The sequence below is a fragment of the Ochlerotatus camptorhynchus genome, unplaced genomic scaffold (assembly GCF_037179485.1).
Source record: "Ochlerotatus camptorhynchus isolate MF236.1 unplaced genomic scaffold, CSIRO-AGI_Acam_v1.1 ptg000274l, whole genome shotgun sequence".
NCBI lineage: Eukaryota > Metazoa > Arthropoda > Insecta > Diptera > Culicidae > Ochlerotatus > Ochlerotatus camptorhynchus.
This window is the reverse complement of record NW_027040763.1, coordinates 8,008,318-8,031,266: the sequence shown is the minus strand read 5'-3', so window position 1 is coordinate 8,031,266 and position 22,949 is coordinate 8,008,318. Positions and strand designations below refer to the sequence as shown.

The following is a 22,949-nucleotide window of genomic DNA, read 5'->3' as shown; positions in this document are numbered from 1 at the left end:
GGTGCATGAACCTAGGAGCGGGACAACGGCCAATCTTGGAACATTCAATTTCCAAGATTTTACAAAAAATTTCATAACTTCGACAATTTCCAACCGATTTTATCCATTAAAGGCTCATTTTCTCCAGTTTTTAATGGACTTTAAGAATAAATTATGGAATGATTTTTGAATCTTTTATCCCATTAAAAATGTTGATTAAAACAAGATTTTTATGGAAAATAAGCAGGAAAAAAAAAAAAAATGCTGTAAATTTTTAAATGACTTCAAAATTAAATTTTTAATTAAGACATAATATTCTAGTGAACGATAGCAAATTTATTTAGCTTCACTTTCATAAAAAAAGATTTAAAATTGTAGCACTACCCGCATAGAAAAATACCATTTCTAGAACAGTTCAAACTTCACTGACACCTTACTAGCTATGTTAACTTTTCACAAAATAGTTTTGTTATGGTTTATGGAATGTAATAAACATTAAAGAAACACTACTTTCAACTGTTACAGTTTCTGGTATGTTTCAGCTAAATTTTGTTACGGTTGATCAACTATACTGAACTGTTACAAAACATTACGAATAAAAGTTGTAAACAACTTGTACAACGCTTACGTGTTTCGATTATGGTTGCTTTATGTTTTTACAATTTGTACAAACAGAAGAAAACGCTTTTGAAACGGTGCTCGTGAGTTCATTGTGTTGTTTTGTTCGTTATTTTATTTTTAAAACCCTTGGTAATATTAGCTTAAAGCATAAAATATTTCTTAAAAGCGCATGCATTTTCTACACAAATATTCAGGGCTAACAGCGGTTTACATGTGAAGGAGATTTCGATGTTGGTGGCTCACATCATCCAAAAAGGAAATCGAAGCAGGTACGTTATGCCGGGGCCTTTTTATCTTCCAGAAATGGAATGGAGTTTGTTTTGCAGGGCAAATTCATTTATCTATTCATTTTATATTAGATCAATAAACATGTTACCAAGAGCAAGGGAGGTGTCCACAAAAAGAAATCTTGTAAATCACATTAAAATTAAAGAACAACCCATGATGGCTGTATTCCGGATAAGCTACGACAGTATTTATTATAACGTCAATAAGTATAGTAATTTATACCATTTCATAGTATATCATGAAGTTAACAACAATGGTTGGTTCTAAACCGTACTACCTTATTCGAAAGTTAATGGAAATAGTTTCACATATCCAACTAGAACCTTTTCTGATGTGGTAAGGCTATAGTTGTTTTGCTAAAAATGTATGAGAAAAAGCGAGATTTCGTATGGTGAACGTTCTTAACCACCCATTGTTCATATGGTTGGGTCTTCGAAAACCTTAATCAATATGGTCAAAACTTTATCTAGGTATGGTTTGATTAAAGTTGACTGAACCTTTCTCATTATGGTTTTCAGAGGAAGATAAACCATTTTTAATGTGGTAATCGTATGGTTGTGATTTATGCGGGTAGTTTCAAAGATATTGACATTTTAGTAGTCGTACTTTTGTCCAAAATACAAAAAATCAAATTTTTTGTATATCTTAAAAATGGCTCTACTTTAATTTTTTCTGACCACGGCATTGAATTCAGCGTAGGATTTTGTATTAGAAACGTTGGTCGACCACTAAAGTTCACACTTTTTATGTTGTTTTGTAAACTAGTGTTACGTTCGACAAATCAAACGTCAAATCTGATCATCATCTCGAAAAAGTGTGAACGCATTCGAACATTGCATCCGACAAAATTATCGAGCAGTCAACTCGAATCAGACCAACAAATCAGATAGTCTAAGGCCGTTCGCAATGCTGAGTTTCAAAATTGTTTTAAACTACGCGACAATTCTATAATTTGAAACTGTCAAAAATAAAACTACAACACGATCAGCGCAACGCACAGTTCTAAAAGATGTTTGTAATCATCATGTTCCATAAACTTTACTATTCTCTATGAAGCTCTCCGTTTTTTTTGTGAAGCTCTTCGAAACATCTTTAAATAAATCCAAATAAATTTGAAACAGAGTTCCATTCGTGTTTCAAACTCGCTCAGAAATAAAACAGAATAGTCGAGCAGTTGCAAATCTGGTGCAAAATAGTGCTCGAATAATGAAACTGCAACTCAGCATTGCGAGAGGTGCGTTTCTGTTCTAGTTTCAAATTGAAACAGTCCTTATAAAATACAACAGCATTGCGAACGGCCTAAGGCTGTGAACCATTTGCCGAGTTAAAATTAAGGGGGTATTCCCGATCTTTTTTTTCAAAAAATCAAATTTTTTTTTTTCACGTTTTTTTGTACTTTAGACTATATACTTTCATCCCCCCAAGCCGTTTTCCGATCAGCGAATTCGGTGTCCAGGCATAGCTGACTAATGGTAAGAACCCCCAAATGGTTTTAACTAAAGTCAAAACTTTAAACGCGTTTTTCTCGAAACCACATTTTTTTTATCGGGCGAAGATTTTTCTCAGAAACTATAAGAGATATTGACTTGAATCTTTGCGCATTTTGTTCCTTATTAAATTCTTTGGAGCTTCTCCCACTTTCAGCCAAAAATATCAACATTTAACATTGTTTGAAGCAACCTTAAAGCTGCAAAAAAGCGGGCTAAAAATCGCCTGTTTTTTCATATGGCCGCCATTTTGTTAATTTGCTAGATTTTTTGCTGCCAACGGGAGAAGCTCCAGAGAATCTTATGCAGATTATTATTTCATCACGAAATCTGTTTCAGATGAAGCCGTTCCAGAGAAAAGTCTTCGCCCGTCCAGGCGTTTGCGGCGAACAGGGGTCTGTTTGCCGCCATTTTGTGACGTCAATAATGTCTTTTTTTATGTCGAAAAAAATTTATTTGTAAACTTTAATGTTCAATAAACAAGAATCCCAAAGAGTTAGGCGCATTACTATTCATTTTCCTTGAAAAAAAAATAATTGAAAAACAGGCCGAAAAAAGGCAAAAGATTGGGAATACCCCCTTAACTCGTGGTTAAAAGTGACATTTCGAAAGTTATTTTCTATGTTCGAAAATCCCCGTGCTGTCGATCGACCGGTTTTCGACCCACCGTGGTCGAAATTTAACTTCTTGTCTGTCAGAAATAACCATGCTCGGATAGCAGGGTTCATCGATAACATTCCATCTGTCAAATTTTAACCAAAAGTTAAAATAATCCACCAAATGGTTCAGAGCCTAAGTGACCAGCGGTTTTGTAAATTTGAGTAAACGGAACTCAAATTTAAGTCGAACTCAATGGCCGTGTATGGTCATTCATGTCGGTTCTTCTGTGGTGGGGGGAGTACAGCAGCTATTTATTCAGAGTTGCAGCTGTGAACGGTCGTGGTCTCAGCCAATTTAAGTTAACTCCATTTACAGCAAATATAAATTTTAAACCCACGGATTTTCGGACAAACGACCTTACCACGTCCTTCTACACTATTTATTAATGTTTTGAATTTATTATTGAATAAACTTTATTTTCCCGTTGCCGGCCTCTCAACTTGTTGTACACCATCGTTCATTATATTACACTTTTGGAGACCCACACACTTTGACTCTCCGCGCTGGTTGCGATATATGCTTCTATGGTTATAAACTAGTGACCACCACGTGTATGTGTATGTGCATCTCCCTTTTCTAGTTCAGTATCATTTTATCGTTTTTATTCATTTAATTTTGCGTTTAGTTATAAATACATAATATTCATAGTAGGTAATAGTAATTTAGTATTTTTATGTTCATATTTCAAGCTGAACATTGCATTAGGTCCTAAGTAACATTGACAGATTCTAATACGACAAACACAACAAGAAACGGTTATGTGCTATGTGACTTAGGACCTAATGCAATGTTCAGCTTGATTTATTTTTATTTGTTTCTTCGCTATATCATTTCTAGGTATTAATCAGAGCAAGTAACTTCTTTCAAGGGTGAGGGAGTCAAATCATTTAGCCCTTGTCTGTTTCACGCTTGAAGCAAGTAACATTTCATAGGTTTTCGTTTCGTTGACGATCATGGCTCAACAAATCGGGGGACGATTCTTCGCTTAGTCTTGATTGTTTGCCTTCCTCTTGCTACTAGATACATGCATTACTTCGGGAATTCTTCAAAAGTTGTATCACGAACGGGGAAAATGAATTTAAAATAGGTGAGCGAAAACGATTACAAGATCAGTCAAATACACCAAGACCAAATCAACAACAAAAAAAAGGGAGGTAAACTCAGGAATGGAAGAATATCAACTTTCTCCAGTATGTACAAGAGACCATCTGTCCCCGAAGCGCATGAGTGTGTGAGTGTCGGTGTAGGAAAAATTCTGTAAAAAGTGGTACCAAGAATAGGAAAAGGTTTACCGTTGCTGCTGATAGATTGGAATGTTCTGCGGCGAATTTGAAGCGGTGTTGATCGAGAGGGGCGATCCGGGCGGAGCCATCATGTGGCCCAGCATGTGATGATGGGGAAAACCTCCTGGAGCACCACCCGGTGGCATTTGCATGTAAGGCGGAAGGGCTGTGGTTTGATAGAGTGCAACAGGTGCCATTTGGGGTGGATGAGGATGGTGGTTCATGTTGTTGGGAGGCGGAGCCGTTGCTGTCGGTGGTTGAGGATGTTGCTGAGGGGGAGGAGGAACCGGGCCATTTTGGGGAGCTTGATGATGTTGCTGTTGTTGAGGAGGTGGTACTGCTCCGTATGGAGGAAAGCTTCCGGCCGGAGCACCCACTGGTTGAGGTGGCTGTTGTTGCTGAATAGGAGGCCGAGGAATAGGTTGATTCGAAATTGCTGGCGGTTGTTGCTGGTGCTGCTGCTGAGGCAGAGAAGTAGGAGCTGAACTAATGACCGGCGGCGGAGATGTCGGATTCGAGTAGTTCTGTGGTAGTGGAGATTGCATGTGACCCATGTTCATCATGTGGGGAGCGCCACTAGGCGTTGACTGCTGCTGGATCGTCATATTTGGCATGTGTTGAGACTGAGTAGGTTGCGGCTGTTGGGTTCTCGGTTGAGACGGCATATGTTGATGCATAGGAGGCTGTCCTGCAGCCACTTGTTGCTGCCCCAAAGCGTGTAGTCCTGCCACAGCAGCTGCACTGGTGGGAATCTGATGCGGTGGTAAGCTAGATGGACCATTTTGACTCATTGTGGGCATCGCTTGCTGTGGAGGAGGAAACTGTGGTATCGAACTGACGCTCATCTGTCCCATATCATGCCGAAGCTGGCCCATTCCATACGGTGACATTCCACCAGGCATTCCTCCCATTCCCGGGAACATTCCTGGCATATTTGGACCGTACATTCCCGGCATGCTGTACATTCCCGACATTGGAGCTTGTCCCGGAAATCCTCCCATCATCGATCCCATCATCATCGAACGATCTGGTTCTCTCATAAGCGTATGGTACAAGTTGATGGCTTCCACTAGGTCACTGCTGAGCTGAGTGAGCTGTGCATGTTTTCGATCAACCCGTTCCAGTTCCGTATCAATCAACGGTCCCATCTGATTGACCATTTGCTCCAACTGCAACATCTCTTCGCTGTCCGCCGAAGGATCCTCGGGATCCGCCTCATGCAAAAGGTGCAACAATCGATCGATATTTTCCTCATTAATCTCGACTACCTGCTCCTTCGCTTTCTCCTCCTCTTCCTCATCCTTCTTTTGTTCGTCGGAAAATTGCACATTCTTCTTACTCTTACTCACCCCTTCCGGTTCGGCATTCAAATCCGTCGTAACGAAATTCGACGGGAACAGTCCCTCCCCTCGATGATTCTCACCCTTCCACCAATTTGGGTCGCTATCGTCCAGCACCATGAGAATTTCTCCAGCGTGGAACGTCATTTCGTTATCTTCAGCCGCTTCAAAGTCATAAAGGGCACGAACCTGCAAAGGCAGCAAATATTGTCAGCTTCAAATAAGCACCCAAGACGACAAAGTTTTACTAACCTTTCTCGGTTCTGCAAGCGGTGCCGTGGACGTCGCCGTCGTCGTCAGCAGCGAAGGATAAAGGGAGCTCTGTAGAGAGAAAATAGACCTTACAGTTTCGTTTACCTCGTCCTTCGCTCAATAGCAACACATACCGAGGCGGCAGCACCCCCGCTGGATGCCATCTTCGGTGACTGGCTGCTGCTGCTACCACTGGCACCAGCGCTGCTCTTGGTTTCCTTCAGTGACAGTTCGATCGCCTTGGCAATGTCTTCCTCCTCCTGTTGACTAGAGACCACGTTCGGATCCTTGCTCAGCGGAACTTCGCGCTTGGGCGTTACCGAGGGGTCGCTGAAGTCGTGCCCTTCGGTACGCAGCTTCATGTACAGCGACGGGATCAAGTTCAGCTGCGGATCGCTTTTGAATTCCGATTCGGCCCACTTTTTGAGGCACAGTTTGAGACGCTGTCAAAAGAAGCGGAAGGGATGTTAGGAATGTGTACAGCGGAACAAATCATCGCACGGGGCAACGAACCGTATTAACTTTGGGTTGACTTTTCTGCATCAGTTTGCGGAATTCGGTTTCGAACTCACGTGACGCCACCTCCAGGTGGAACTGCTTACCGCAATTGCTGACGCAAGCGTCCAGGAGCTGAAACGAAGATTGAATGTGATCTCTATAAGATGGGTCTTGGAATTTCAATTTCTGCTAATTTACCGTTATCGCTTGCATGACCACGTGCGGATCGCTGTGGTTGAGCCGTTTCACGATCACTTTTAGGCATTCCTTCGAGTTGACCGCACCGTTGGTCACTTTGTCGCACACCTCCATGATGAGGCCCCACTTTTCCTGCGTGTTGGTCTCACTGGTTGCTTTATCTGGCGAGAGGGGAGAAAATGACAGAGGACAAATCAAGTTTAACAGGCACTGACTTCTTTCAATTGAATTTTGCAATAATTCTCTAAGAATTTGGTACAATTTGCATAGAAAATTTACGGATTTGCCGTTAGTTTGGTGAGATTTGGTGAGATTTTCTCAGTGAAATCTAGCAAGGAATTCCATTAGGATTTCAATGCAATTCCTAAAGGATTTCAGAGGAATAAGGTATAGAGCTAAGTTCCGTCATATACGTCCAAAACAATGAATGCTCCGGGGCTGTCCAAAGACAGCTTTAATATTCTTTAGTGCGATCGATTTTGAAATTTGGTGCAGTAGTATCATGTAGTACGGTGTCCGTATGAAACAGTTTGGATAGCGAAGGTCTAGTCTTTTCAGAGGAAATTCGTTCGTTACGTTCTTCGCCACCATGATCCAACGAACCTTCCACCCTACGAAGATCGATGCGAACCACACGCTATTTTGTGGCTACTCATTTTTGAGTCGAAAATTACTCAGCCCATCCAAAAGGTAAGTTACCCAAAAATGAGTAAACATGATTTTACTCAAATTTGAGTAACCGAGCCTATGGAGGAAACTGGGTAACGGTTACTCAGATTATGACATTTGTCAACTGAGTAAACCTTACCCATATCGGTAGAAACGAATGAATGCCCCATGAATGATAATTTGTTTCGTCCAGGAAGAATATTAAAAAAAATATTGTGAATTTGATAATTTTGTATTTATTGATACCAACGAACTATTTGTTAGAGTTGTATACGTAATCAACTAGCTACTGATAGCTGCTCCATTTTCACTGTTTCACTTCTAAAAACTAATTTTAAACTCACTGCGCAAAGATCGCCCGTTCAAAGTGCGCCATTTTGAACTTAGGAAAAATTGATATCAGAACCATTTACCCACAATCTGGGTAGATCCAACTCATTGCAGTAAAACCAGTTTACTCATTTTTTGACAACTCCATACAGCATGCAAAAATGAGTGCGATCTACCCAGTCACTGAGTAGTCCACAAATAGCGTGTAGGCATGTCTAAACGCAACACTACTCTGCGTACTGCCTTTTTTACACTCCACGAAGAGCATTGAGTTGTACGCTCCGTACCAGTGCTTCGATAGAAAACACCAAAAGCAGCAAACAAGGCACTTGTACCGGTGCCCGTGCATAATTGTTTGCATCGGTGTATGGATCTTGTGCAAGCACCAAAGCCGAGTGTTTTAGATTTCGGAAAACACGCTTGCTGCTCGCAGGAGTTTTCTTTGGGCGACTTATGAAAGATTATCTTCTTACACAAGGTAGGACTTAAAAGTAAAAAATTTTTTTATCGATTTTTTAAATTTTACTTTAAAAAAAAAAAAAAAAAAAAACGCGTTTTTTCGAAACTTTTGTTTTCCAAATTGGCGGGAAAGATAACTCAAAAAGTTCTCATCCAAATGACTTGAAAACTGGCGCATCTTCTGGAAATAGATTTTTACTCTATGTGAACCACTGATATCATGAAAAAATTAACAATAAATAATTTTCAGGTCTGCCTAAATTGGAAAAAACAGTTCAAAAATTTTAAATCCTTTTTTTTTGGGTTCACATAGAACAAAAATCTTTTCTGAATAAGGTCCAATTGATAAAAGTAAGTTTTGTCCATTTTTCAGGTCTCTACAACGCCCGCCAATTACTAATCCCCACCGGAGGCGACCTCCTTCCGATGTGACCCCAAGGAGCCACAGAGGTCACACACCAATGAAAAAAATCTCAAATGTAGAGGAAGATTTAAGCAATTTAATGCAAAAAAAAACCCAAACGTTTGCGTTGTTTCATTTGCTCACAAAAAAAAATTACGAAAATCGTCGAGTTTTTGACGTGTTACTTGTATTTCCCCCCTTAAGGTGAAAGTGGATGGGTTCAGAATGACTCACTTCATCGATTTTTGTTACAAAATACTGCAACGCTCAATCGAAAAAATTCTTCCGTGCAAAATTAAAGAACTAAAATTGCTATCTCAAGCAATTTTTACTAGATTGATTTATTGTTTAAATTTTCTGTAAACCATTTTCTAAGTTCAATTTTTGGACCTCAATCATAGTGGTCGCTAACTTTGCTCATCAATTATACAAGTATTTCCTATGAAAGGTCATATTTCACTCCCGTAGATTGTTTCAAAATATTGTTAGGAACATTTCCTCCGAAGACAATATACCTGTAAAATGCATTATTTCAATGCAAACCATTTTTTTTGTAACGCAATTCCAAGCATTAGATTTCGTTTTCCTAAGCAATCAGCTGGCTTTTGCATGTATCTGTGCGTAAGCATGCTCCAGGTTGAAGAACAATGTGATTTGGAACCCTCGCACAAAACAGAGAAGCGAAAAAAAAAAGCCACAAGACGGGGCGCGATCCATGAGTGAATTAGCACGAAAAACCATCAGCACCGTCAGCAGGATCAAGCACGCGCGTGACGTTTTCCATTCGCAATAATTGATGCATATTTCAAGATATCTATTGGTATTTCCATTCGAAATATTTATTATTGATATTGGTATTTCAATTAAAATTATCGATAGTTGAAAATGGATGCTATTCGGCAATGTCATCTTTGCGTTATCGCCATTATGAAAGTGCTTGAAAATAAATACTAAAAATATTTCTAAATTGAGAGTATTTCTAAGTCGTGTTGGAAACGCGTGTATTTGTGAAATAATAAAAACAATTCAAGTGTGGCTCTGTGAATGTTTCAGCCTATTTGATGGAAGTTTTCTGATATACCTGGATATTTTTATAGATAAATGGAACAATTTTAGAAATCACCCATCTTTGCCATTGCTAAATGAAATATTTTTCATATCAAAAGGTTCCTCAATTTTCATATGTTGTTTCACAAGTATTTGAGTATATTTTGTAAAAATTTCAGCCTTTTTGATGAAGGTATTCTGTTATATCTTGGTATTTTTAAAGATAATTAGATAATTCCACAAATTTCGAAATAACTTCCCTGAACTTCGGCAGAACTTCCCTGAGCTTCGGCAGGACTTCGGCAGGGCTTCACTGAAGTTCGGAAAAACTTGCCTGTACTTTGGCAGAATTTCCCTGAATTGGCAGCAATTGAAATGGCAGGACTTCTCTGAACTTTGGCAGGCCTTCCTTGAACTACGACAGGACTTCCCTGAACTTCAGCAGGACTTTCCTGAAGTTCGGCAGGCCTTCCTTGAACATTGGCAGGCCTTCCCTGAACTTCATTAGAATTTCCCTGAACTTCAGCAAAACTTCATTGAACTTCGGCAGGACTTCCATGTACTGCAGCAGAACTTCCCTGAACTTCAGCAATACTTCCCTGAACTTCGGCAAGACTTCCCTAAACTTCGGCAGGACTTCACTGAATTCGGAAAATCTTGCCTGTACTTTGGCAGAATTTCCCTGAATTGGCAGCAATTGAAATGGCAGGACTTCCCTGAACTTCGGCAGGACTACGCTGAACTACCGCAGGACTTCTCTGAACTTCAGCAGGACTACGCTGAACTACGAAAGGACTTCCCTGAACTTTGGCAGGACTGTCCTGAACTTTGGCAGGACTTCCCTGATCTTTGGCAGGACTTTCCTGAACATTGGTAGGACTTCCCTGAACTCTGGCAGAACTTTCCTGAAGTTCAGGAGGCCTTTCAGGAACATTGGCAGGACTTCCCTAAATTTCAGCAAAGCTTCCCTGAACTTCGGCAGAATTTCCCTGAACTTCAGCAAAATTTCTCTGAACTTCGGCAGGACTTCCCTGAACTTCGGCAGGACTTCGCTGAACTACGGCAGGACTTCCCTGAACTTCGGCAGGACTACGCTGAACTACGGAAGGACTTCCCTGAACTTTGGCAGGACTGTCCTGAACTTTGGCAGGACTTCCCTGATCTTTGGCAGGACTTTCCTGAACATTGGTAGGACTTCCCTGAACTTTGGCAGGACTTTCCTGAAGTTCAGCAGGCCTTCCAGGAACATTGACAGGACTTCCCTAAATTTCAGCAAAGCTTCCCTGAACTTCGGCAGAATTTCCCTGAACTTCAGCAAAATTTCTCTGAACTTCGGCAGGACTTCCATGAACTGCAGTAGGACTTCCCTGAACTTCAGCAATACTTCCCTGAACTTCGGCAGAACTTCCCTGAACATCAGCAAAACATCCCTGAACTTCGGCGCAACATCCCTGAGCTTTGGCAGGCTTTCTCTGAACGTCTGCTGGACTTCTCTGAACTTTGGCAGGACTTCCCTGATTTCCAAGAATTGAAATGGCAGAACTTCTCTGAACTTCAACAGGACTTCCCTGAACTTCGGCAATAGTTGCATGAACTTCGGCAGGTTTTCTCTGAACTTCAGCAGGACTTCTCTGAAGTTCGGCAGGACTTCCCTGAAGTTCAGCAAGACTTCCCGGACCTTCGACAGGCCGTTCCTGAACTTCGGCAGGACTTCTTTGAACTTCATCAGGACAACTCTTATTTCCAAGAATTGAAATGGCAGAATTTCCCTGAACTACGGCAGGACTTCCCTGAACTTTGGCAGGACTTTCCTGAAGTTCGGCAGGCCTTCCCTGAACTACGCCAAGACTTCCCTGAACTTCAGTAGGACTTTCCTGTCCTTGGAATCTTGGAATTGAAATTGTCATTTCAGTAGTAGAATTATTATAACTTTACAATAATTTTGTATTTGTCAAAATTTCAATACTTCCCATTTTGCGAATTTGCAATGCTTGTTGGTATTGATGCATTTTGAATTTGGGTGTGGTTCGAACGGGTGCGGAGTCAGTATCAACGGAAAAGCATTAACTTTCACCACGCGACTAGAGCTGATAGACGAGTGGACGAAGAATTGGTTTCGTAATGCCAATGTCCATTGTTGGATTCCGGTCTGTCACCCTCCAATTGTTTCTGTCAACATTGTTTTTATAGGGTCTATCTATGAAATTCATTTCGATTTCTTTTGGCTAAAAAGCATTACGCAATCTTATGAATCTTATGAGCTCAAAGGATCATCTACCAGGATTATTAAAAATACGCAAATCACCCACGTCGCAAGAGCGTGTTTTTGTTGCCGTCCACCCAATGGTATTTCTTAGCTTTATGTTAACTAATTGAGCTTATTGTTTTTACACGATTTGAGTCAATCTAATAATGATAACTTATATCCAACAACAACAACAAAACAGCTACACTGAAACAAATCGACATGTACCGTTTATTGGATCCATCTTATATCATAGCAATGTCAGCAGATTTATTCATTTAATGTGATGATTGATAGATTCCATCGGATTATCACTTAAGGGGGTATTCCCGATCTTTTTTTTTCAAAAAATCAAATTTTTTTTTCACGTTTTTTTGTACTTTAGACTATATACTTTCATCCCCCCAAGCCGTTTTCCGATCAGCGAATTCGGTGTCCAGGCATAGCTGACTAATGGTAAGAACCCCCAAAATGGTTTTAACTAAAGTCAAAACTTTAAACGCGTTTTTCTCGAAACCACATTTTTTTTATCGGGCGAAGATTTTTCTCAGAAACTATAAGAGATATTGACTTGAATCTTTGCGCATTTTGTTCCTTATTAAATTCTTTGGAGCTTCTCCCACTTTCAGCCAAAAATATTAACATTTAACATTGTTTGAAGCACCTTAAAGCTGCAAAAAAGCGGGCTAAAAATCGCCTGTTTTTTCATATGGCCGCCATTTTGTTAATTTGCAAGATTTTTTGCTGCCAACGGGAGAAGCTCCAGAGAATCTTATGCAGATTATTAATTTCATCACGAAATCTGTTTCAGATGAAGCCGTTCCAGAAAAAAGTCTTCGCCCGTCCAGGCGTTTGCGGCGAACAGGGGTCTGTTTGCCGCCATTTTGTGACGTCAATAATGTCTTTTTTATGTCGAAAAAAATTTATTTGTAAACTTTAATGTTCAATAAACAAGAATCCCAAAGAGTTAGGCGCATTACTATTCATTTACCTTGAAAAAAAATTAATTGAAAAACAGGCCGAAAAAAGGCAAAAGATTGGGAATACCCCCTTAAAAACTATGACTGCGATATGGAATGATTTCTATCGTAATTTCACATACCTAGTACTTGATAAAACTTTGCTTCGAATGTGGTTAGCGATAGGTAAGATGTATATGAATATTGCATGGTGAAAAACTGTTGATATGTCATGGGTGGGAACAGACATCTAGAAACTGATGGAAAATCATATAAGTTTGCACTATGAGAAAATTCAGTAAAATATACCTGTTTTCATGATGAATATTGCTCACCAAAAGATATATCTTATAAGATAATCCTGTATATTTTATTGGAGTTGCTTTTAACGATTTTTGACGTTTGTTGATATGTCGCGTTTGAACAGACATGTAGAAACTATTGGACTGTCATTTAACTTTGCAGTATAGGAAAACATGTCATTGGAATAGCTTCCTTTGATTTTTGAGGTTTAAAGATTGTAAACAGATCTATCCCAATCATTATTATAGTCATATAGATTTGCGTTTTGAGAAATCCAACAGCAAACATTTGTTTTGGCATGATTTTCCGGGATGAATAAAAATAAAAAACATCTTACATGATTGTTCTTTATAAATTATTAAAACAATTTTCAACGATGTTATCGTACACTCATTAAAATGATAAGTCGAACTAAATATTGCTAACAACAATGATACTGTATTGAATAATCTTTGTATGTTATTGTTCAATAATATAAGGGGTTCCGGAAAAGAATGTATTGAGATTGAAAAAAAAAAAATATTCTACTGCAATATTTACTTTGCTAAGATTCTAATTGTAAGGCTAATTCAGATTCCAGCACTACTGTGTTACCTAACTTATAACGAATATACGTTGTATACGAATACCCCGAATACAAAGTATAGTTCGTCTAATTTTATATTGCAAATGCTATCATCTCTATTCGGGGTACTCGTATACAACGTATATTCATTATAAGTCAGGTAACACAGTAGTACTCGAACTTCCTGAACCAGTTCCATGAACTCATATAATGTAGTCGTTGTTTTATTGCACACAGGAGCATTAAGAAAGATTTGAATACACGACACCACCGAGGAGCATAAATTTGTCAGTGTTATTTTTCTTCACTCTAGCAAAACGAGCATAACGTTGCACTTCATTCCATGTCGGGAGAGCTGTTCTTACTTCATGCTAATTGAACGAGCTCAATATTGAAGTCAGCATTGGCCCAGTGGAATCGAGCGCAGACACCGAAAGCATCACACCTCAACAGTTCTTGATCGAATCCCAAATCAGCTACAATAAAAAAAAGACACAACTGTGAAAGCTCCCACTACCTGATGTTCATTTTTCGATTTATTTTTAGAAATCGATTAAATAGGCGAAATGTATGTAATGTCGGCCTAAGTGTCCCTAATTTGGGCCCATACATAAATTCAGCAATCGACTAATATTTAAATAGCGACCAAAAATATCTATTAGTATCCAAATTATCAGCATTGTAAATATATCAGATATTCATATAGAATTTACCTGACAAATTTTCAATCATATCATTTTCAATGGATTATCTTATAGCGCAAATTTATTAGACTTCCACATAACATGAATTTGTCATATTGGTTCAGTGTACCATGGCTGATACGGAGCTTGTAGAAGGTAGCGCGTTGTTTTTATTTTGGGGAAAACAGCCCAAAATGCACCTGGCGCAAATCGCTCGATGCGATTTTTCATAGCATTCCCGTTTTTAATTCATAAATTTGACAAGTCACAGTGCTAGTTTAGTACTTGAACTAGCATTTCGGCAAAATTAAGAGTGGAATAGCTATGAAAAATCAAATCGGGCGTTTGGCCCGGGGTGCATTTCGGGCTGTTCTACCATAGAGGTAACTCTAAGACAAGTAGGTCCCGAAGAAACGTGCTCAACTTTTTGGCTCACCTCTGGTACTATCTTCGGTCCCAAGCTTGTCGAATCATCCCTCGAAACATAGGTAAAACCAATAACCCCTCATTTTATCTGTCAAACTTTCATAGCGAATCAAAACAAACATTGCGTAGTACTAGAATTTCGACTAGAATAGGGTACGTTAATCGTTTGCTTGGGACCAATAGGCTACTAAAGTGGTGAGCCAATTTAAAATCGTTAGTTTCGTATTGATTGTTGGTTCTACCCTACATGAATGGTGAGTAGTTCTGTTCGTCCGCCGCTATTTGGGTGTTTACATCTGTGCTGGTGTGCTGATGCTAGTGAAATAAAGCTGTACTTATAAATAGTCAGCATAATGTAAACAGGGCGTCAGCATCTACCAGCATGAGATTTTAGGAGCCTCAGAAATTCGTGCTGGTTAGTTGAGTTGGTTGAGCTAGTGAACCAGCATTATTACATATTATGTAAACACCCTATATATATCTACTATTATTCAATCAGTTGAGCTGTTTGTTTTTGTTGGAGATAAGTTATCAGCTAAATTATTGAATACAAAGCCAAGAAATACCAGTGGGTGGACGGCAACAGCAACACGCTCTTCCGAAGTGAGTGATTTGTGTATTTTTAATAATCCTGGTAGATGATCCCTTGAGCTCATAAGCTTTATAAGATTGCGTAATACTTTTTAGCCAAAAAGAAATCGAAATGAATTTCATAGATTTGCCTTATGAAAGTAATGTTGACAGAAAAAAATGGAGGGGGACAGACTGGAATCGAACCATGAACATTGGCATTATGAAAGAAATGCTTCGACCACTCGTCTATCAGCTTTAGTCGAAACGGAAGATGCTAAAGGCGTATAAGAGCTACGATAATCTTTCAGAAGTCGCCCAAGGAAGATTCCTGTGAGCAGCAAGCGTGTTTTCCGAAATCTAAAACACTCGACTGCGGTGTTTGTCGAAGTCAGAAACACTCGGCTTTGGTGCTTGCCGAAACACCGGTGCAAACAATTATTATGCATGAGCACCGGTACCGGTGCCTTGTTCGCTGCGATTGGTGTTTTCTATCGAGCACTAGTACGGAGCGTGAAACTGAATGCTCTTGGTGGTGTGTTTGTACATAAAACTGCCACCCGTGCAAAAGGGTTCAGTGTTTTGACGTAGGACTACGTCTTTGATTTCTATATGGGGGTACACTTTGTGAAAACCGAAAATAGAACATGTAACAAATTAAGAAAGATTTTGAACGTTAATAACTCAGCTGCCCCTGGTCCAATTTCAATAATTAAATCACCAATCGGTCAGAAATATGGCTACGCATCGATAACAATGCTTCCGAATGTTGATTTTCAACAAGAAACTATTGAAAAACTGGTAAATGTCCAGCATTGTCCAGCAGCTCCCACACCTGGACCCTACCAATCGACCCATCAACTCAACCAGGGACCAACGGCTTTACTTCCCGAAGGAAGGCGTGATCAGAGATGTTATGCCTTAGAACATGCCGGTGGCGGCGACTGAGATTGGACCCAGGCCTGCTGGGGTGAGAGGTAATCACGCTAACCACCGGCGCCGATATCTTACAAGGTGATATCACGGCGAATGAGATCGAGCCAAATTTGAGTTCTCAGTTCTCAGAAATAAGAAATAAAGTGCAGGAACTCAGCGATGAGTAAATTTGTCTCATGTTTTCCCAGGTTTTTCCAGTATTTTCCAGGGAAAAATTCCCGAATTTGAGAAAAGTAAAGATTGGATTCACTCAGTCTATTGGTACTACTCCGAGACTGAATAAAATTTTCGTCAATTTCCTTATTTTCTGGCAGATTTTTTAGGTTTTCCACAGGAAACCATGAGACAAATTTACTCATCGCTGAGTTCCTGCACTTTTGGCGATTATGAGTGAACTAAACTCAAATTTGGGTCGTTCTCATTCGCCGTGTACACAAAAGGAAAAGAGCCAGTGTCGCTACTTGATAGCAAACTACTCATAATGGGAGGAGTCTTTGTAGCTTTTATACCACTTGGTTGCACATCATTCTGCTTTAACCTGAAAAGATATAAAAGAGTGCTGCTGTATGACATTAGCTCATTTTCGCTTCGGACGGCGTGGTGAACAGCAATAGCAGCAGTAGGAAGGTGGTGGCTAGTCCACTCCTTCACACCTAACAAGCAACAATTGACTGGTCGTGGCAAAGGAGGAAAAGGTCTGGTAAAGGAGCCGCCAAGCATCATCGCAAAGTTCTTCGAGATAACCGCCATCGGTCGTCTGGCTCGCCGTGGTGGTGTCAAACGTATCTCCGGTCTGATCTACGAGGTGTGCTGAAGGTGTTCCTGGAAAATGAGGTCCGTGGAGCTGTCACATACACTAAACACGTCAAGCGTAAGTGGCCATGGATGTCCTCTACAATAAAACGGCTCTTTTCAGGGCCATCAAGCTTACATCAGCAAAGAATTAGAATAGAATTTATCTGTGCTTGTTTGTCCATATTCAGAACCACAAGCCCTCAACGACCACACAAAATGCTCTCAAGAGTTGTAATCTTGGACCAAACTTGGAAGCAGGGGTGCAAGTGATTTTGATTGATTCTCTTAATCAACTTTCTCTTCGAAAAAGATTACTACAAATTTGGTACGCCTTCAATTCAAAAACGGAAAGAGTTGAGATAATAGATAATTGATCAATTAAAAGAACTAAATGCTCTTCACATTTATTCCGTCCACTAGCGGTCCTACGTCAAGCTTCTAGGCACAGACCCTTCAACTTTTTACCATGGCTGATGCGAACTCCTGGGTATTGAAACTCTTGAACTTAGGCGGAAGATTAACCAGGCAGTTTTTGCAGCGAAAGTGCTGATAAGCGAAATCGACTCTCCTGGGATTTTGGCCGAATTCGAAATCTATGCACCTGAACGAGAATTTTCCTGCATCTCGGACCCCGAGCAGCACGTCGTTTCAATGAATTCTATGCTTTTTTTGACTTCAACTGCACAGCGGAAACCTTTCGTCACCGGATTCAACGTAGTATGCTGGATAGGTGACGATACGGTTCGATACAAGCATTGCCTATAATTGCATATCAGTCCCATATGCATTTTCGTCAATTTTGAGATAGCAACGCTATCCACTATCAATTGGCATCTACTGGTTGGTTCAGTGACTACTCTGCAAAAGTGTAGTGATACCGAGAATATAATTATTTGAGGAATTTGCACGGTATGCTTGAAAAACAAATTATCCGCGATTGTAGCCTAGCCTAGTAAAACCTTTGGTAGAAAATGATGATAAATTTAAAGGATCTGCAAATCCGTTTCCAAAAGAAAGAATGTACTAAACTGAAAGTTACTAGTACAAACTAGTGAATTATTTCAATTTTCGTTTTAATTTAGTTGATCATTGTGTGACAACCAAGTCGATTAGAAATTAACGAATGTAAAGGGTGATACGGTCAAAATTTGGTCAAGGGAAAACGCGTGTAAATCGGTGAAATCGTTTATTTAAAAAATCAAATTAAATTTCTTTTTCAAGTTCAATTAGTATAAAATTCAGGAAAAATATTCAGTTAGGCTTCCGCTTTTCCAAATCCGAATTGCCGGGCCTTACGCTTGACCCCTGCCATCAGATTTTGTACAGCCACCTTGTCCACCTTCTTCGCCGCAGAAAGCCAGTTTGCCTTGAACTGCTGCTCGCCCTTAGCAGTTTTTTTGGTCTTCTTTAGGTTCCGCTTGACAATAGCCCAGTATTTCTCAATTGGGCGGAGCTCTGGCGTGTTGGGAGGGTTCTTGTCCTTGGGAACCACCTGCACGTTGTTGGCGGCGTACCACTCCATGGCCTTTTTACCGTAATGGCAAGATGCCAAATCCGGCCAAAACAGTACGGAACAACCGTGTTTCTTCAGGAAAGGCAGCAGACGTTTATTCAAACACTCTTTCACGTAAATTTCTTGGTTGACAGTCCCGGAAGCTATGAAAATGCTGCTTTTCAAGCCACAGGTACAGATGGCTTGCCAAACCAGATATTTCTTTGCGAACTTTGACAGTTTCATGTGCTTGAAAACATCTGCTACCTTTCCCCTTCCTTTTGCCGTATAAAACTCCTGTCCCGGAAGCTGCTTGTAGTCGGCTTTGACGTAGGTTTCGTCGTCCATTACCACGCAGTCAAACTTCGTCAGCATCGTCGTGTACAGCCTCCGGGATCGCGCTTTGGCCGTCGTATTTTGTTTATCATCGCGATTTGGAGTCACTACCTTCTTGTAAGTCGATAGTCCGGCTCGTTTTTTGGCTCGATGCACGGTTGTAGACGATACACCCAGCTTATTTGCGGCATCTCGGAGAGAGAGGTTAGGGTTTCGCTTGAAACTACCGGCAACTCTCTTTGTCGTCTCAGCGGCTTCTGGTTTTCGATTTCCCCCCGATCCAGACTTCCTGGCTGTCGACAAACGTTCCCCAAACACTTTAATTACATTTGTAACGGTTGATTTGGCAACTTTTAGCGATTTTGCCAACTTTGCGTGCGAGTAGCTCGGATTTTCGCGATGCGCGAGCAAAATTTTGATACGCTGCTCTTCTTGCTTGGACGGCATTTTGACAACTGAAGAGTGAATTCCAAAATCAAAATAGGAGCAACATTCTACACACACACACCTTCAAAATGAGGGGTGTTCAGGTTTTTTAAATGCAAAATTGAAAGAAATACGTCAAGTTGATATTGACCAAATTTTGACCGTATCACCCTTTAATGTGCATGTGAAAGTAAATTTCAACTGTTCGATTCAACTGATCCAGTCATTGTATTGTATTTCAGAGCACCACCCGAGTTAAACTAATTGAATTAAATACAAAAAACATCAACACATTTTTCAAGAGTGTGTACATTCTGATAACTGCAAATACGCGTATTATACCGGTCGACCATGACATCACTGTGACGAATTCGCGTAGGTTATCGCTAGCGCATACGTTGCCAGCCGCGATAAGCTTAAGTTTTCGATTCAAACACATTGAACATTCCGTTTTTGATTTTCTTCGATGGAAACGCAACCCGAATAAAAATGCACCATACACCCAAACCAAACGATAACATACAGTTTCTGATACTTTATGCTAAATAAATTAAATAATTAAACTTTGAAAGGTTAAATCCGAAAAGTCCTCCAACGACTACATTACAGAATCTATATGGTAAGAAACCCAGTTAAATTAAAAGGAAAGTTGACACACTTCATTCGAGTAGTATACCCCACTTCGAACTTTTTCTTTAAGAACCACGAGAAAAGTAGCCCCAATTTGCGCGCTTCATCAAAAAAATGTAATTTGTTTGTACAGTTTTGAGAAATCAATCATAGAAAGTCACGCCAAAACTGCTTGACAAAGTGGTCCATTAGGAGTGTAACAAATGTTAATATGAAGTGAAAGGTAGTTACAGTTACTCTACAGTTAACTGTTACTAATCAAGTTTATTAGTATTCCGTAACACCTAGAGCACCAACCAACGTGCTAATCGGTCCTATTCACACAGTCACGGATGAATGTTTGCATACACCTAGGTATTTACAGTAGTCTCGTCCAGTTACAGAGTGGGAAGCGCCACAATGTGATGCATCAGCTTTCTTCGCAATTACTTTCTTTTTATATGCAGTGCATGCACATTCTGCTAATTCGCTATAAAAATAACATTGATGACGTTCCAGTCGCGACGCAAAAGTAGACAACAATGAATGAGCTGGCGCGCGTAGCGCTCCGCCAGATGGGGTAGAAGGCAAAAAAACACACACACAATGGTCGATAAAGGGAATCTCCCAAATTACGCTAGAACGAATCACTCAAGTATCTCATTCAGGATTAAGTTGGTGCCCGCCTGAACGAATCTCATCGAGTTCCTTAAAAAGCCTGTAAAAAAAATGTACAGCTCCAATGGTTCTATCAATACCACCTCAAAAGACAAAGCCAAGCACCGCAGCGAGCTAAAGCCAGCGTAAATAAATATTTCCCTTCCTTCAGTGCCAGTCGGAGCCGCAGCAACACGCAAAAACTGCCTGCATTCCAACAGCAACGGTTGACCACAAAAGCTGTCCTCACAAAACCACAGAGCCAACACTAACTTAATTAATAAATCAGGAACAGTGTGTGGATAGCAGACCAAATGAAAATGACCCCGTGACAGATGATGAAAACATAAAGTTGCTGTCTGCATCTTTGTTCGATTTTATTGGTAGGGTTTCACCTCTCGTTCAGTTTCCAAATATTGTTACTCATCATCAGCGTACTTCAGGGGGAAAAAAAGATAAGATTTGCATGACGGCTCATGAAATGCGATATCAATTACCACCCATTAACCCATTGCATTGTAAATGACTTTGACTCACCTATATCGGAGGCCAGTGAATTTGAATTCCCTAAAATGCCCATCCTTCGATCGAACGGCTACTTGCGGATATAGTAAACGGAACTCTCAAGGACGATCCTTCCTTTCAACACGACTAGGCGCACACAAATAATAGTAATAATCTCCGTCGAACTAATTTTTTTTTTGACAGGTTCTTGTTTTCTTCGTTGCTGATGACTGCACTCCAGCTACACCTCCCACAAACCCCCAACACACTCCGCTCCGTTCCGCGTACGCACCAGTGACGAGAAAGCAAAATAATCGTACCGACGTCTTTGTACCTCTCTCTCTCTTTTTCACGTCTTGTCGTTCCCCCTGCTCGACGCGATGATGATGGAGGAGTCCCGAGGGGAGAACCTTTGTTTTGTTAAACCCGTTTTTTCGCCCGACGAACAAGTTCCACGTCCAAACGTTATCACCTCCGGATGCAACCGATTGCGAACTATCGATTTTGCACTATTTCGTTACCGTGACACGGAAATTTCAACGCGAAAAGCTTAAATTTCCACTGTCTCCGACAGATTCTGATGGGTGCAGATTGGAGATTTTTTTTTCTTTTTATGACGACGACGACGACAGCTCGCCGAAGCGATGATGAATCAAATCAAAAACTGCTCGATTCAAGCAGTTTGTTGACAGAGTTTTTCGAGAGGTTTGCAGGGGTGAGCGACGAAAGTGTATACACTCAAAATTATTATTTATCAAAGAATGTGTAAAGTTTAATCAATTTTTGGAGAAAAAAAGTTTCCCTAATAAAATCTTTATGGTTATTTTGCTTAACGTTTTTAGGTCGGGGTATCATCCAACCTATTGGTGGAATAGTTTTATCATTTGGGTTATCGTTCGTTTATGGTATTTTTATTAGGGTTGCCAATTCAGAGAAAATTAGCCTTTGGCGATACCCTAATAACATTGTTAAGGCTATTTTTGCTTAACGACGTGTTCCAAACCATTTGTGGAATAGATCAATCATTTGGGTTGTCATTCGGTTATGGTATTTTTTTATTAGGATACATTATCAGCTTTAATAGCATGATGTCAGTAGCGTCGAATTGTTTTCCCTGAAACGGCAATGTGATTCACTCGTTGTGGGTTTTCTAGTTAGTATATTTTTTTAGTTGGGTGTTCACTGATTGGGTGACGTCCCAACTAAAAAGCAGTCGTCCGTCAGAACTAGCCATGAAATTTAATTGACAATCTATCCTCTTCAAAACTTTTTCGCTAATAAATTACCGCACTAAAGCCATATAGGCATAGAGGTAATTCTAAGACCAGAAGATCACGAAGAAACGTGCTTTTTGGCTCAGCTCTGGTACTCCCTTCCTCGCTCTCTTCGGCCCCAAGCTAATAGATGCACCCCTCGAAATATAGGAAAATCCACGAACCCCTCATTTTATCTGTCAAACTTTCATAGCTGTCAGATTTTCACTTCACCGGAGGTGTCCACTGATCGATAGTCGAGTATTAGTACAAGACCGAGTAAATACAAGACACTGAAGGAATCTGCACATTTTAGACGAAATACGCGTAACTGTCAGGATAAGCAAATAAGGTTGTGGAAATAAGACGCCCACATTCATCAAGATTGATCGATTTCGGTTCACGTGAACTTTTTTTTTCCTTTATTTAAGAGATTTTTAGCCATAGGCTACACAGCAAAAAAAATGTAATATCGATCAACGTAATTCACGCTGATGTATGAAATAATGATGTAATAGCAAAAAGCAGATACAATTTTACATCAATGGATGTAATTTTGTTCGCAAAATCGATGTACATCGTACAATGTGATATTACACAACCGAGGGATTGACCTGGTTGTAGCAGTTTCGATGTAATATTCAACAACTTTTTTTGCTGTGTAGTTCATTTCTAT

The 22,949-nt window shown here is 40.1% G+C and overlaps 1 protein-coding gene across 1 annotated transcript; it reads right to left on the bottom strand.

Moving 5' to 3' along the window:
• Window positions 1–3,442: 3,442 nt before the first annotated feature.
• On the bottom strand, window positions 3,443–21,616 carry Stam (signal transducing adaptor molecule). Its single transcript, XM_065227498.1, has 6 exons — window positions 21,054–21,616; window positions 6,607–6,767; window positions 6,424–6,540; window positions 6,045–6,353; window positions 5,911–5,979; window positions 3,443–5,847 (listed from the first exon to the last, which is right to left on the bottom strand). The coding sequence occupies exons 1-6, from the start codon at window positions 21,094–21,096 to the stop codon at window positions 4,324–4,326; spliced, it is 2,223 nt and encodes a 740-aa protein (XP_065083570.1). The 5' UTR covers window positions 21,097–21,616; the 3' UTR covers window positions 3,443–4,323.
• Window positions 21,617–22,949: the final 1,333 nt, after the last annotated feature.